General features: G+C 34.8%; 1 protein-coding gene across 2 annotated transcripts in view; it reads right to left on the bottom strand.

Moving 5' to 3' along the window:
• Positions 1-16936, bottom strand: part of LOC113518520 (serine proteinase stubble) — a 71693-nt gene that overhangs the window by 11893 nt on the left and 42864 nt on the right. For both annotated transcript variants that reach the window (XM_052898359.1, XM_052898360.1), the window contains exons 4-5: positions 7524-7985; positions 5606-5677 (exon numbers count right to left, since the gene is read on the bottom strand). In XM_052898359.1, the coding sequence (XP_052754319.1) occupies positions 5606-5677; positions 7524-7985 (534 nt within the window). The remainder of the gene's footprint in view (positions 1-5605; positions 5678-7523; positions 7986-16936) is intronic.

Here is a 16936-nt window from a genome sequence, read left to right as displayed (position 1 = left end):
AGAATGAGGAATTTAAATTGCTTCTAGAAAAATTGGATACGCATTTTTGTGAAAAAAAGAGTACATTTGCGGAGCGATACCAATTTTATAAAGCAGAACAGCGGGTGGGAGAAGAATTAGCAGAATGGGCAGCGCGAGTGCGACATTTAGCACAGTATTGTGGTTTTAAAACGGAGTTAGATACCGCCTTGAGAGATCGTTTTATTCTTGGATTGGAAAACGTAAAAGAGAAGGAAAAATTATTCGCCGAATCCATTGATACTTTGACTTTTAACAATGCGCTGGAAATAGCACAGAGAGTGCGGTGTTCGCGCTTGGCATTGCAATCGTCACGGGCAGACAGGGACAGCGCACCAGCAACAACCGGTATATGCGTTGCATACCGGCATCGGCCGCACCGGGACACCAGCGGCGCCGGTGGCGCCGGCGGCGAGATCTCGTCCAGCTCGAACAGCAAGTCAGAACGTACCGTGTGATGTGTGTGGTTACAAAAACCATTCGAAAGAAAAGTGTCGTTATTCAGAATATATATGTCGAAGGTGTAATAAGAAGGGACATTTGCAACGAATGTGTAAATCAAAAGTGAACAGTTGTAAATACTTGGTCACTGTGGATGATAACGACGACGTGGTAGAAGGTAATTTTGATTTATTTAGTATCGAGTGTATAGACGGGCAACCGATGCGTCAGGTAGTTACTATAGACAATAGCGACATATTGTGTGAAATAGACAGCGGCAGCGCGGTATCAGTTTTACCGGACGATATATACCAGTCATATTTTAAAAATAAACATAACCTTAAATCGTGTAATGTTGTGTTGAATTGCTATTATGGAAGTAAAATATCACCGTTGGGGTATGTATCATTACCGATAACGTTTGAGAGATGTACTAAGTTCATTAAATTGTTTGTTATCGTTACTCACGATAATCAACCGGCATTATTGGGCAGGGATTTTATAAGTAATTTTAAATTGAAATTATGTAGCACGCTACATGATTTAAATCATTTAAAAAAATATAATATCGATAGTTTTCTTATTAAAAAGTATGAAAAGCTGTTTAGAAATGAACTGGGTACATTTAATAAATACAGGGTACATTTAAAAATTAAACCGGATATTCAATTGAAATTTTTCAAAGCTCGCCCGGTACCTTTAGCGTTGAAACATAAAGTAGAAGGTGAGTTACAGCGATTATCGGACTTAGGTATTTTGGAAAGAGTAGAACATTCCGAATTTGCTACACCGATCATTCCGGTATTGCGTTCTGATGGTGGTATCAGGATCTGTGGCGATTTTTCAGTGACGCTAAATAAAGCATTACTTATGGACAATTATCCATTGCCGCGCATCGAAGATTTATTTGCGAAATTACATGGCGGATTACAATTTTCTAAATTAGATTTATCCAGGGCCTACAACCAGCTAGAATTGGACGATTCTAAATATTTAACATGTATTAACACACATAAGGGCTTGTTTATTTATAATCGTTTAGTTTTCGGTTTATCTAACGCGCCATCTATTTTTCAGCGCACAATGGAACAGTTATTAGGTGATATAGAGGGTACATGTATATTTTTAGACGACATTTTGATCACAGGGTCTACAAAAGAAGAACATTTGAATAGGTTAGAACAGGTTTTGTGGAGACTACAAGAAGCTGGTTTACGTTTGAAACGGGAAAAGTGCGATCTTTTTAAAGATTGTGTAGAATACTTAGGTTTTCGTATAGATAAAAATGGTTTGCATAAATCAGAAAGTAAAGTAAACGCTATAATTAATAGTAATTGTCCAAAAAACGTTACAGAGCTTAAATCATTTTTAGGAATGATAAATTATTATAGATGTTTTGTTCCTAACACATCTAGTGTATTAAGTCCATTGCACGCTTTATTAAAAAAAGGCACTAAGTGGACGTGGGGGAAAGAACAAAATGGAGCTTTTAATAAAATTAAGTCAGAATTGTCGTCAGATCGGGTATTGGCTCATTACAGTCCAGAGTACCAGACCATAGTGACGGCGGACGCCGGACCGCAGGGGCTGGGCGCTGTGTTGGCGCAGCGGCAACCAGACGGCACGGAACGCGTGGTCGCCTACGCGTCACGCTCCTTATCTAACTCTGAACGTAATTACGCACAAATTCAAAAAGAAGCTACTTCGATTGTATTTGCGATAAAAAAATTCCACCATTATTTATATGGGCGTTCGACCCCTTTTATTTTGCGTACAGACCACAAGCCACTTATATCGATTTTTGGTAATAAAAAAGGAGTCCCAGAGATGGCAGCAAACAGATTACAGCGCTATGCCCTATTTTTATCTGCGTATAATTTTAAAATTGAATACATTAAAGGAGATAATAACGTAGCAGATTTTTTGTCGCGTAGTGTAAATGCAATGGAAATGTTCGACGATAAAAATAAATTAAATATTGATCCCATAACTTATATAAATTTTATTGAAGACTCAATGTTAAAACCTATCACAGTAGAGGACATTAAAAAAGAAACAGGTTTAGATGGAATTTTGAAGAAAGTAGCTTATTATATTAAAACGGGATGGCCCCCAAGATGACAGATATTAATATAAAGCCTTATTTCTTATGTCGTTTCGAATTATCCTTAGAGAATGAATGTATTTTACGAGGTCATAAAGTAGTAATTCCTCACAAGTTCAGAGAGCACATATTGAATGAATTGCATAGTTCCCATTTTGGGGTAGTACGTACAAAAACGGAAGCAAGAACTCGTTTTTGGTGGCCAAATATTGATAGACATATTGAAGAAAAAATAGGTTCTTGTAGTTTATGCAATTCTCAGCGTAGTTTACCCCCTCGTTCTCCCCTCGCGCCGTGGGCATTCCCAGCACGACCTTGGGAACGCATTCATTTGGACATGTTTTCAATTGACAAGCATCAGTTTTTAGTAGCTGTCGATGCCTATTCAAAATGGATTGAGTGTTTTTTAATGTCTAATACCGATAGCCAGTCGGTAATTAATAAACTAAATGAGATATTTAGTAGGTTTGGATTGGTTCACACGTTAGTGACAGACAATGCGACAAATTTTTGTTCCACGCAATTTGAGGATTTTTGTGTATTAAATGGTATTAAACACGTCACTATAGCACCATACCACCCGGCGTCCAATGGTCAGGCTGAAAATAGCGTGAAGACGTTAAAGAAGGGTGTACGGAATATTTTAAGAGAAAACACACATCAAAAAGATATTATGAAAAAAATAAACAATTTTTTATTCAATTATCGCAATTCGACACATTGCACAACCGGTTTTTCACCAGCGCAACTATTACTAGGGCGAGCACTGCGCTGCCGGCTCGATTTGTTACGCGTTATTCAACCTAATAGCAATAATAATACATCTGAGTCGTTAGCATCCACAGTTCAAAACAATGTTTTTGTTAAACAGACCTTACAGCGTAAACAATTTGGAGGACATCGCAGGACGGACTTTTCAACAGGAAGTAAAGTTTTGGTAAAACATATTTTTAAAAATGGCATGAAACATATATGGAAATTGGGAACAATACAACGAAAAATTGGTTCTAGGATGTATGTTATTTTTGTACCAGAATTAAATTGTCATGTAAAAAAACATGTGGATCAGTTATTGGCCTATAAAGGAACTGACTTATCTCAGGATTTAGATGATATTAGCCTAAGTGATTACTACTCCATTGTTGGGGAGGGGACGGACAGAAACATGAGGGAAGAGACAGTTTCATCAGAGGTTGTGTGTCAACCTATAGTTCCGGAAGGAGCAATCACCAATCCAGATGTCTGCGCTCCAGAGTTACCAGAAACATCAAGCTCATCTCAGGCAGAATTTTCACATGATGACTCTTTCGTCTCCATACCAGACCATAACTCAGTAGGAACAACCGCTGAACAAACGACGTCAACTCCCCTGTCACTACTTCCCATAGAAAATGATCCTCAGGAGAAACAAATATCTGTCCCATCGACCTCAGCTTTAGTGCCAACGCCGGTGACAGAGTTGAGGGGCCATCAGTATGATCATACGATGGTTACAGAAGCTGAACCTACGGTTATTAAAAGAGGCCGAAATCCAATACGATCCACAAGAATGAAAAAGGTTAATTATAAACTCTAGGTTAGGTAAATTTAAAATGTTTTGTTTATAGTTTTTAATTTAGTTTTTTTTTTTTTAAGAATAAGTGGGGGAGGGATTGTAGTATTTGAGGGTATCAAGTTACACTATTGAAGGTAACTAAGAAACAAAATGTCATTTAGTCTGTAACCGACCAGTAAACAAGTAATAGTAATCTTGCGTTTTTATTTCGATATCTCTGGACATACATTACAATAATTTTATTATTTTTTTTCTTTTTCAATAGACATAAATGACTCTCGTTGTCATTAACCCTTAAAAGCCTGATTTAAAAAATCTAATTAAAAAATATATAAGTATACCCTTTACTGTGTTTACTAATGGGGAAAAATAGTAAAAAAAAAAATCAATACGATATTTTTATATATTCATTTTTAAAAAAACAATTGGTATAATTTTTGATACTTTAGGCATTACGGTAATCAAAATATTTAAATTTATTTAACAATGAAACAATGCAAGCCCCGGTATCAAATTTGAAACTTCAGGTATTTAAGGGTTAATAACATTTTTATATTTTGACGAAAATCTTTTAAGACTAAACAAGTAATATTCTTCTGGGATGACATTTGCGAGTGTATTTATCATTGACTTAAATCAACTTAATGATTCTATAGACTATTTAAAACAGCTACTTGTTTATTTGCATAATTTCTGTCTAGATTTTTTTCGCTACACAAACTGGTTGGAAACGACTTTGGAATTTACGGTTTGAGCTTTATCATTTACTTACTACAAGGATAATAATTCAAAACATTCATTGTACTGTCACGGAATATCATCGTCAACGTCATTTCAGCTGTTAATCATCTATTGTTGAACTTGGAATATAGTTCTCCACCACAGACTACCATAAGGAATGATTCTAAACCACCTGCATCCATTGACTCCTTGCATTCGAGGTTTTTTTAATGAGTGAAGATGGAATAGTAATCCCGCCTGCGCTATCAGTACAGATGGCGGGGTATCAGTGAAGGGTGATAGGTGAGGATGAAGGCAGGTCAGTTGGTTCATAGTGACGAATTGAACAAAATTAACTACTATGGTTTCCAGGCGAAACCATGTGGAGGTCGACCGTTCCTTATGGTGATCTATGGGCGAGGCTTATATCCAGCAATGGACAGATAACGGCTGAAATGATGATGATAATGATGTGAAGTGCTAAATTGGCAACTAATAAACCTCTTTTTAGACAATTATTTTTCTACTGCACTACAAACTGTAACATAAAAATGTCTCCATATGTATTTATTAATTTATTTCTTATTGCATTCCATAATGTAATTAGTAGATAACATTTCAACTTCAATTATGGACCGTGTTCGGCACAGCAAGTACGAGAGAGGAGGACAACACTTTTTTCACTTTAGAAATAGTCTAAGGATCTGATATAATCCTCCTTTCCTCTTTTCAATTGTAAGTAATTTTAAATTAAAGTTATTACTTACCGCTCTTATAGTCCGACATATTCACGGAGTCTGGCAAAAACTGCATATTGTCTACTGTAGTGTTCGTTGTATCTGAAAAAATAAGTAAACACTATTAGATGGGTATATAATTTATATAACGCGTCCTATGGCTCCGCCTGCGTTAATTAATGCACCTAATTAAGTATCCTGTGTGCTAAGCTAGGATATAACCTATCTGTGTATTAAATTTAAGTCCGTTTAGTGGTTTTTGTGTGATAGATTAACAAACTTCGATCGTTTCATCGTCACAAACATTTATTTACTAGCTTTTATATTACTATTTTTTTTTGCTTGTTTTTATACTATTACAGTGCCATATATTTGCGTTTTCATTTGAAATAACATAGCACAAAAATATTTATGTTTGACATTCAGTGAGACTATAGACAAATAATATTAACAGACAAACAATATTAATCTATTCTCAATTTGACCACAGACTTTAACAATAAACAAAAGAGTATATGTATGTGTTTGTGTGTGTAAAATACACGGTAGTGTGTGTAATGTTTTTTTTTTCTATTATTGATTTAATGTATTTTGATGTATAATTTATAACTTTATATAAACTATAAGTGTGCCAAATTTCATACTCCTCCATCTGCGCAATTTTCGTAAAAAGGGGTACAAAGTTTTTGCTTCACGTATTAATATATAGATAATTGAAAGAGGGGTTTTTTCAGGCAGAAAAGCCTGTGACACTACGATCTTCCCATGATTTTTCGTGCTCACCCTTTTTTTAAAGTTCGTTGCTAATTCCTCTCAATGATAGGCAATTTAAGATGTTTTTTATCTCCTCAAGATATAAAGTGTATTTTTCAAAGGAGATAGAAGTCATTACAACAGGATTAGCTAGCCTCAGAATTAGCAATGCTCGAATTGAATTCTGTGATGGTACTGTTCATCTTTATAGGCTACTGTCACCACTTTCCACCAGGTAATAATGTAAAATAATAGAAGGTTAAGTAAGCTGAAGTGACAATGAACTAGTCACATAGCTCGAAGAACTGAAGACTGGTGGGAACGAAAGAGTCTTGAGTGGCGATCGCGTACAGACAAACGCAGTGTAGGACGACCCTCCGCTAGATAGAGTGATAACCTCAAATGCATTGCAAGGAGTAAGTGGATGCAGGTGGTTCAGGACGATTCCTTGTGGCAGTCTATAAGGGAGCAGCAGACAGCCAGCAGTCCAGCAGTGGATAGCTTTGGAACTATCGGTCGTTTTGGAAGAATTCTTTTTGCATTAGATAATTTATTTTTTAAGCAAGGCTATAGGATATTCGACATCACGATACGACCACAGCCGGAGGATATAGCTAGTATATTATAATAATATATATGTTATAATTATATGACGGCTTTACTCATAAATTTAACATCAAGGTTGTCCGTCTAGTAACAGTATACTCTGTTATGTCCATGGTTCTGCTCATTTCTATAGGCGACGGTTACCACTTTCCATCAGGTGGGCCGTCAGCTTGTTTGCCAGTCTAAGTTGCATAAAAAAAAAGTTTCGGATCGAATTAATAGATATTTTTTATCTGTATTGAACACTATCAGACTGCCTTATGATTGATTAAATTATTTCTTTATATTATATTATAAAAACTACCGGTTTAACTTACGTGTAATTAGATTGAGAAAGCTCGACTAGTTTCGGGGTCAATTCGTGATCCTTGGTCATGAGCAGTTATGGCGCGAGCGCGAATCAGTCAGGCTCGCGCTTGCGTCTACAAAACGTAAATTAGTATAAACTAGTCGAGCTTTTTCAATCTAATTACACGTAAATTAAACCAGTAATTATTATATTAAAATATAATATTAACTTTTAATTATTTGTATGTTTACATTTTCCTGAAGTTCTACTGAAATAGATCTTACAATGCCTATTACTTACCGGGCAAAATTGTTGTCGCGTTAGAAGCAGTAGTCGCCACATCAGTTACATTTGTCGTTGTTGTTTCGACTTCTGTAACATTCTCTGTTGTCGGTCCCGCTGTTGTTGTTGTCGGCATTGTTGGTGATAATGTGACGTTCACTGTAAATTCTAGTAGCGGCGCTTCTGTTACTTTAACTGTTGTGTTTTCTGTTGCTTGTATTGTTGTTGTTGTTGTCGTGGTTGTTGTTGTAGCATCTGATGATATTACTTCGGTTGACGGCTTCGCAGTCGTCTCGGTTATAGGCACGGTCGTTTCTAGTTCTGATATTGTTGTTGCTTCAGAAATCGTCGTTGGCGCTTCTGTTGTTGTCGTCGTAGTTGTTGTAGTTGTGGTGGAAGTAGTTGAAGAGGTGTCTTGTTTAGGTGGAATGGTGGATATAAGAATCCAACCTTCAGGTGGGGTGATGGGTGACCAATTTTCTGAAAAAATAATACAATATTTTTTTAAAATGTCAAATCAACCCTTTTAATAAATATTGATTTACTATTGCAAGTATGAAAATAAGATTATTTGTTCGTCTATTTGTTACTACTTGACGTCTTAACGGCTCAACATATCGTCATGAAATTTAGTATACAGTATACGCACTATTTGGAATGGAGAAAGATATGGGCTACTTTTTATATAACTAAAGACTATATTCCATAAAACAAAACTGCCTTCAATTGCAATAAATCCAGTTACTTCGATTTAAAAATTAAACTACTGAACCGATTTTGATAAAGTTTTTATGGAACCAATCTGTTAGTATATCCTTTCAGGTAAAACAATGATTTTCCATATCCGTTTAGAACTGATGGAGTTATGACAACAAACTTAAATACAACTAAATTGAGAACGTTATTCTTTTTGAAGTTAGTTGAAAAGTGAATATAACTATCCTATTTACACGGACAAAGTCGCTGGTAAACACTAGTCCTAGTAATATTATTAACGTGAAAATTTATAATTAATAAATATTATTGTATTATAAATAAATAGTATATCTCTGTATGGATGTGAGACGTGGACATTAACTCAGAAGGAAATGGATAAACTTAGAGCCTTTGAAATGTGGTGCTGGAGAAGGATGGAGAAAATTAGCTGGAGGGATCGAATTAGCAATGAGGAGGTCCTGCTTAGGGTTAAGGAAAAAAGACAAATTATTAGAACTATTGAGGACAGAAGGAGAAAAATGTTGGGACACTTGATACGACACGACGAATTTATGAACATTATAATAGAAGATAAGATAGAAGGAAGAAGGGGAAGAGGGAGACCGAGACATAGTTACATCAGTCAGATCAAGGAAGGAGTTGGTGTCGTGTCGTATCAAGAGGTGAAGAGACTCGCTAAAAATCGTAGTGAGTGGCAAGATCTCCACCGACAAGAGCGCAGCTCTTAAATAGATAGATAGATAGATATAAATAAATTATGATTTCAATGAAACTTGCTATACAAGTAGGTTATCATCATACTAGCCTTTAACTGTCCACTGCTGAACATAAACCTACCCCTTGGGAAGTTTTGTCAGTAGTTGCCACGCTTGCCAGGCGGATTGGCAACCGCAGTCAGGCTTTAGAGATGTTTAAGAGCTTTCCCGTGGGTGTCATAAGAGCCGAAAGAAAGGAAGGGGTGAAGTAAAAAATTTACTTATTCTAAAATTTATTCAATGCAAAATCTGCTTATGGTTTATTTTAATTTAAGATATTCATTTTCTCAAAGAAATACAATTCAAGTGTGAATAATATATAGCAAGAGGTGGCCATTCTATGCTGGGACCACAAGGTCAAGCCCACAGAGTAGGCTATATCCTAACTTAATACACAGCATACTTTTTATACTGATATATGTGGATAAAACCGTTGAAAACAGCTGGAGAAGCTTAATAATGTCAAGTTAAAATCTACTAAAAACTAAAACGCACGTTTTGTCCCTAAAAGCGCGGAAAGTGTGCCACCATAGTCACGAGTACGCGTGTTCGTGCGTCCCCGACCTTAGCACCGTTGACACACTTGGTGTATTGCCAATATCGTACTGTAATCCCACTAAATTTGTCAGTGTTGCCAAATACACTCACGTTGAACGTTGTTTGTGACCGTTTTTAAAGAGATTAATATTTATTTATGCAAAAAAGCCACTTTAATGTTGGTCACAAACAAAGTAAGTAATCGTTACGTTATTCAATGAAATGACGATATTTAGAATTTTAATACTAATCCTACTACTATACAATTAAATCTCTTTATTCACGCTTCCTTTATTCGCGGATTAAAAAATTGCGACCCAATTCCTATATTCGCGGCTAAAGATTTCTATATTCGAGGATCTAATCGGTACGTATTATTAAAAAAAGGATTAGGTGGTGTTTGTAAACATGTCGGCAAATAGACTAATAAAAGAGTAAAACGGACCTTATTACAATTGCGCCTAAAGTATGTTGTCAAATGCCATTGTCGCTGTTTAAGTGGTTCGGTTGTCCATATTTACGGTTTCTGTATTCGCGGTATATTTACGGAACTTATGATCCGCGAGTAAAGAGTTTTTATTGTAATAAAATTGTAACAAGACGATGTCTGTACATGGGAGATATTTAAAAAAATAATAAAGGGGGGGGGGGTCTCAATAATACCAATAAATATCGAAACAATATTTTTTAGAAATTTCGTTTGTCAGTCTATTTGTCTGTATGTTTGTTCCACTAACTCGCAAAAACTACTACACCAATTTGAATGCGATTTGCACAGCTGTACTCATTAAGGGCTAACTTAAAAATATGATTTTTTTAATTTAAATATTTTAAGTCTAATATGTCTTTGAATTATACACACAATAAGGTTTTGTTTCACAAAAAACTGACGTCAGAAAATCTGTTATTTTTATTTAAAACTGCTGAACCGATTTTGATAAAATGTCTATAAGACCATATTGAAAGTATAATCTCTCATATAAAAAAAGAAATTTCCAAATCGGTTTACAACTGACGGAGTTATGAGGTAACGAACTTCAAAAAAAACCAAATTTAGAATCTCCTTTTCACAGCAGTCGGTTGAAAAACAAATGCATTAAGAAATTCGTGTTTTCGGAAGTCGCTTATGAACAACGAAGCTATTAATTAAAACACTAAGTGAGTTCTCTGGTTCGCTTCGCCATTAGCAATGAAAGTAAACCGTACTGTTTCACTGAGACAATACAATGCGATGTCACCCGTCGTGGCCTGCGGCCTACATACGTGACCCGTTGGTTAATGTGATGGCCAAACGTACATACAATTATTGGTAGAAATATTGCAATTCTCCGTACATTGCAATTAGAATTTGCAAGTGAGAGTATATGTAAATTATTAACCGACTACAAAAAAGAGGAGGTTTTTAAGTTGGTCGTATTTTTTATGATTCATCGCATCATCATATCAGCCGTTAACTGTCCAGTGGTGAACATAAGTCTCCCCCATAAGGGGGGTCGTACTAACAGTTGTTACGCTTGAAAAACGGTTGGCAACCATAATTAAGCTTTTAATAATTTGATACCTCAATCTTTAAGTTCATTTAGTTAGCTCTTACTGCACCCATGGGAAGGGAGGGGGTGGCTTATTCTATACTGGGACCACACAGCATTTTTTATGATTGTTACCTCATAACTCCGTCATTTATAAACAGCTTTTACTCGTGAGTTTCCTCGCATTAATTGGCTTTTGTTTAACAACTCCGATTTTTGGTGTAGATAGTTATCTCTATCTATAGTTATAAAAAGAAATCCACCTCTTTTAAGAAGTAATTTGAGATAAGAAATATGTATACTTTATTTATGAATTATAAACAATATATAAGTCTGCAAAGTTTGATGCAAATCGGACGACGCAATAAAAAAATTCGTAATAGTGAATAGGGATATATATTTACATTATTACATGTGTTACATCTCCATATTTAGAAATAATAGGATCTTCATCGTGCCTCCGATCAAACTGTTTATAATTACTCCTCTCCATCCAAAGGTTGCCTGGAAGAGATCGCTTTTAGTGATAAGGTCGCCCATTGTTTTCTCACTGTGATTATTTCTTGTAATTAATTATATTTATAATAAGTTTACTATTGTAATCTTTTGGAAGAAACAATAAAGAGTATCTATCTATCGTACAAAAATTACTTTTTCCTTCATTTTCCTCATCCCATCGGAAGAAACAGTAGTGTATAAACGTTTCCAGGTTTACATGTATCCCTATACTAAAATTCATTATAATCAATTAAGCGATTCAGGCGTGAAAGCGTAACAAACTCACTTTAGAATTTATAATATTAGTTAAGATAGACTATTTATTGTTTCCTACAAAAAAATAGCAAATAATAAACTAAATTAATATACTACCTACATTAGAAATTTAGTTTAATAATTTAAAGATAGGACAGTTAATTTTTATTTTGTGAAACATAATCTATTGTAATTCCGTTTTATTTAATATCAGGTATTCTAGAAATACCTTGTTTTCGAGTGGGACGCACACTTTCTAGTGACAAGATGAAAAAAGCTTTCGAATCTCAATTTGGCATTCCTTCCGTCAGTGAGTCACTCACGTGATATGTGACTTGTGAGTCATGACTCATAACACTAATAAATAAATACGTATACATATGTACATAATAAATAAGATAGATGAAAAGATAGCCAGATAACTTATTTGCATTACAGCACATAAACAACAATAGACATAAATGCACAGCGAAATAAGATAAAAAAAAAATACATATACAAAAAATAAAAACAAAATGCATAAAATAAGTATTAATTTTTCCCTTCATGCGTAACACAAAATGGTTAAAACTCAGCTTCTTGCTAATAACTAATTGAAGGGTGGGATATGGTGTGAATTTACATGGTACAGAGGAATAACACCTGAGTCCTCAGGGATGGCAACGCATGGGGGGTATCATGGGCGCAACAGTATACTCTGTTATGTCCATGGTACCGTTCATGTCTATAGACGACGGTTACCACTTTCCATCAGGTGGGCCGTCAGCTTGTTTGCCATTCTAAGTTGTATAAAAAAATCTTTGATTTGTTCTAATGTTGGATATGAGCAGACTATATGATTATAATAAACGATATCTTTATTTAACACAAACTTAATATAGGATCGATTATAAAAATAATTATCAAAATCGGTTCAGAATTGGCAATGTTATCTTATTAATGTAATAAAACTAGCGGACTCGACAAAGGTTGTTTTGCCATATACAGAGAATCGAGAACTATACATGAAAATTTATCGTACTGCAATTATTATATTCGATTGTCATCTTGCAACCCTATTGCGGTATATAAAAATTGCGATTAGAAAACAGGGGTTGATCGTAAAAGCGTGAAAATTAGAATTTATATATATTTTTCAATGCTAAATCATAATAAAATAAATATAAAAAAATTGTCAAAAAAAAAATTGAAGTAGGTCACCCTTATTATTGAGGGATATGAAAAATAGATGTTGGCCGATTCTCAGACCTACCCGATATGCACACAAAATTTCATAAAAATCTGTAAAGCCGTTTCGGAGGAGTTTGGTAACAAACACCGCGACACGAGAATTTTATATATTAGATTGTAACTGGGCGACGTCTTTATTTATTTATTTATTTAACTATTTATGACAACAGAAACATAAATAAATATACAATGACAATTGAACTGTTCTAGTGAAAAATACTAACATAAAATATGTCTTTACATTGGCGTTATTTATGACAAAATTACATATATGACGTATCTTAATAAGAGCAAAAGAAGCCAAAACAATATTTTATTTTTTTAATTTTTTTGTATGTTTGTTTTGGCATCACGCGAAAATTATTACACCAAATTGGATGCGGTTTTTATAATTGTCATACTGAAGGTCGCAAAATATTATAATAATATAATTTATGTTTTATTACCTAATTCTAAAGTCCGCGACGACATATCCAGTCTAAACTCAATGGTCGCGTACTGCGCGGTTTCAGAGATGTTTTCTCCCACAAACACTCAGGTTGTGGAATGAGCTCCCTGCCGAGGTTTTCCCAAGAGACTACAGCATGGGGTTCTTCAAAAGGGGGGTAAAGAGGTTTCTTCAGGGTCGGCAACGCACGCGTAATACCTCTGGTATTGCAGGTGTTCATAGGCTACGGTAACCACTTACCATCAGGTGGGCCGTATGCTTGTTTGCCACCTCAGTGGTATAAAAAAAAAACTTGCATTACAAAAAAAAGCAAGATTTAATTTTATTTTGTAATGGATAAACATTAAAAATACTTAACCGATTTTAAACATACTTTCATATATAGAAAGTTACTTTGTCAGCGAGTGACATGGGTGGTTTAATTAAAAAACCCGCGCGAAGTCGGAGCGAGTGACTAGTGTAAAAATAAAGGTCATGTGAAATCGGAGCGAGTTTTTTTAATGGGTAATGATGAAATATTAACCCCGTCTGCGCTATCGATATACGCTGGCGGGGCACCAGTGGAGGATGATAGGTGAGGATGAAGACAGGTCAGTTAGCCCATCGTGATGAATACACTTGTAATTAAGTCCAACCAGGCCGACCTCCAGTCCCCCCCAGACTATATTGCTAGCAATGGGGACCTTCATCACCATAATTAACAATCCCCCTCCTTCAGTCGGAGCGAGTTACTAGTGTAAAGATAAAGGTCATGCGAAGTCGGAGCGAGTGACTAGTGTAAAGATGTAAGAACAAGGTGTAACGGCCAGGGAGTCATTGATCTTGACAATTCGTGGTATTCGCACGTGGGTGGTGGTAACAAAAAGTAATAACATCTCTATGCTGTGACGTACAAGATAATGTGCTTAGTAATAATAATATAAACGCCCATGTATATATAAATAACAGGCGAGTTCTGTTAAGCGAAAAATAAGACTGTAATCGTGGACAAGTGTTATTATTCAATTAAGGAGTTAGACCAGAGGGAGACTTTGTACAAAAGTCGATCGCTTGAATAGGTACCTCTGTCCCATTCGTGTTTCAACCGTGAATCAGTTGTGTTTGCATGGCTGTGTTTCGGTTTGAAGGGTGGGATATGGCGTGAATTTACTGGGTACAGAGTATAACACCTGAGTGTTCAGGAATGGCAACGCATGGGGGGTATCATGGGCGAAACAGTATACTCTGTTATGTCCATGGTACTGCTCATGTCTATAGGCGACGGTTACCAGTTTCCATCAGGTGGGCCGTTACCTTGTTTGCCATTCTAAGTTGTGTAAAAAAAAAAAAGAAGTGAGAATCTTTTCCTTTATTGGATTCGTTCGAAATTACAAGCGAATTAAGAAAAAAAAGATAGCTAATAACACGTCTCGAGTGTGAATTAGTAAAAGGATAATATTATAAATAAATAAAAATTCAACCAACTTTCAAAAGAAGCAGGTTCTTATTTCAATTGTATTTTTTTTATGTTAATTACCTCAGAATTTATAGATTGGTCTTGCAGATTTTTTTTAAAATCTTTTTTTCTTTTTATATATTACTAGAATGGCAAACAAACTGACGGCTCACCTGATGGAAGGTGGTAACCGTCGCCTATAAACATGAGCAGTAGCATGGGCATAACAGAGTATACTGTTTCGCCCATGATACTCCCCATGCGTTGCCATCCTGAGGACTCAGATGTTATTGCTCTGTACCCAGTAAATTCACGCCATATCCCACCCTTCAAATCGAAACACAGCCATGCAAACACAACTGCTTCATGGTTGAAACACGAATGGGACAGAGGTACCCAAGCAAACGACTTTTGTACAAAGTCTCCCTCTGGTATACGTTACACTAGTTTAGTTTTTTAAATCAAAATAACTGGTTTTAACATAACTAAAGTCTGTTTTTTTTTTGTGAAACACATAATTATATTGTTGGACGTTATATTAAAAAACGGAGTATTAAGAGCGTTTATAACTCACAAGTTACCGTATTGTGGAAATGTCGAAGATATCTGTCAATTTAAAAGAAATAGTTTACCACACTTTTACCACAGTTGAAGTCGTTTTTTTATGAAATTATTTATACCATATTATAGGAAATTATCTTATTTTGGACATTACGCAGCTAGTATTGAACCGATTTTAATTATTCTTTACGCAACCGATAAAATTTATTTCCGTATCAATTCGTAATTGAGGTCGCGATTTTTCTTAAACCTTTGTACACCTACCCTAGTAACGATTCATTACCATACTTGTATTTCTACTTAGTAGGTAGTTTATTTTTTATATAAATATTAATTATTAAGGAAATTCTTGAATAATTTTCTAAAAATATCAATACATATAATAAAATAGTATATGGAAGATATATAAAAAAAAACTATTATAGCTTTATGAACGCAATAGAACCTAAAACAATGGTTTTTAGAATTTTTATCTGTTTGTCTGTATGTTTGTGCACACTAATCTCAGAAACGGGTTAACCAATTCGAATACGGTTTTTACTAATGCATTGCGGTTTGTTCCAATTAATATTTAGTGTTTATTTTATTTCAATCGGTTCATAAATAAGAAAGTTATATCGATCTAAAGATAAATACCCATCCATGCAAAGTCGGGGCGCGTTGCTAGTATATAAATACGACTTTATTGATTTGACATATTTAACATGACAAAATATTGACGAATCGAGACTTCTGTTTTTGGAAAAATCTGCAAAATTGTAAACCGTTTTAAAACGACATTGGAAAAATTCGAAAAAAAAATATTTAACATTGATTCGCGCGTGTAAGTAACGTCAAGAGAATTAACTAGTAATGCGGATTCATTCGGTGGTCACGATGTAGGTGTTAAACATCTACCAGTTATACATACAAAGTGAATGAACTTTTCGTAAGCAATAATTTATTTAAATAACTTTATTGACCAAAATAAAATAAGTTACAAAAGGCGGTGAATAATCCTGAGTAAGGATCTTGAGGAACTACTCGAATTATTTAATTAATTTTGTGAAAACGTTGTTCTGTTATACAAATGTTTTAATGAGAACTAACTTTTTCTGTTATTTGTGGTCACCATGGCAACGCGTGCGTTTCTCAGTTGCCAGTATTATTATCTATTTATTCGAATAATTGAACTAAACTAAGCTTTATATATATATATATATATATATATATATATATATATATATATATATATATATATATATATATAGTAGATGATAACATGTTTGTATGTATACAATGGACATATAACAGTGGGATATTTAACAGGCGGACTTAATGCTAGTAGCATTCTCTACCAGTCAACCTTTTGGATTGGTACCTACTAAAAATTTTCCCTCCATATTTTACTAAGACGACATTGTACTATGAAGCGATTATCGAAAGAAGATAAAAATAGCATAACACTATATTCTGTGATATTAATG

This window comes from Galleria mellonella, unplaced genomic scaffold (genome assembly GCF_026898425.1).
Source record: "Galleria mellonella isolate WM207_F2 unplaced genomic scaffold, CSIRO_AGI_GalMel_v1 utg424, whole genome shotgun sequence".
NCBI classification, from domain to species: Eukaryota; Metazoa; Arthropoda; class Insecta; order Lepidoptera; family Pyralidae; genus Galleria; species Galleria mellonella.
Note: the sequence above shows the minus strand (reverse complement) of the source record. Positions and strands in the feature narration are given on the sequence as shown.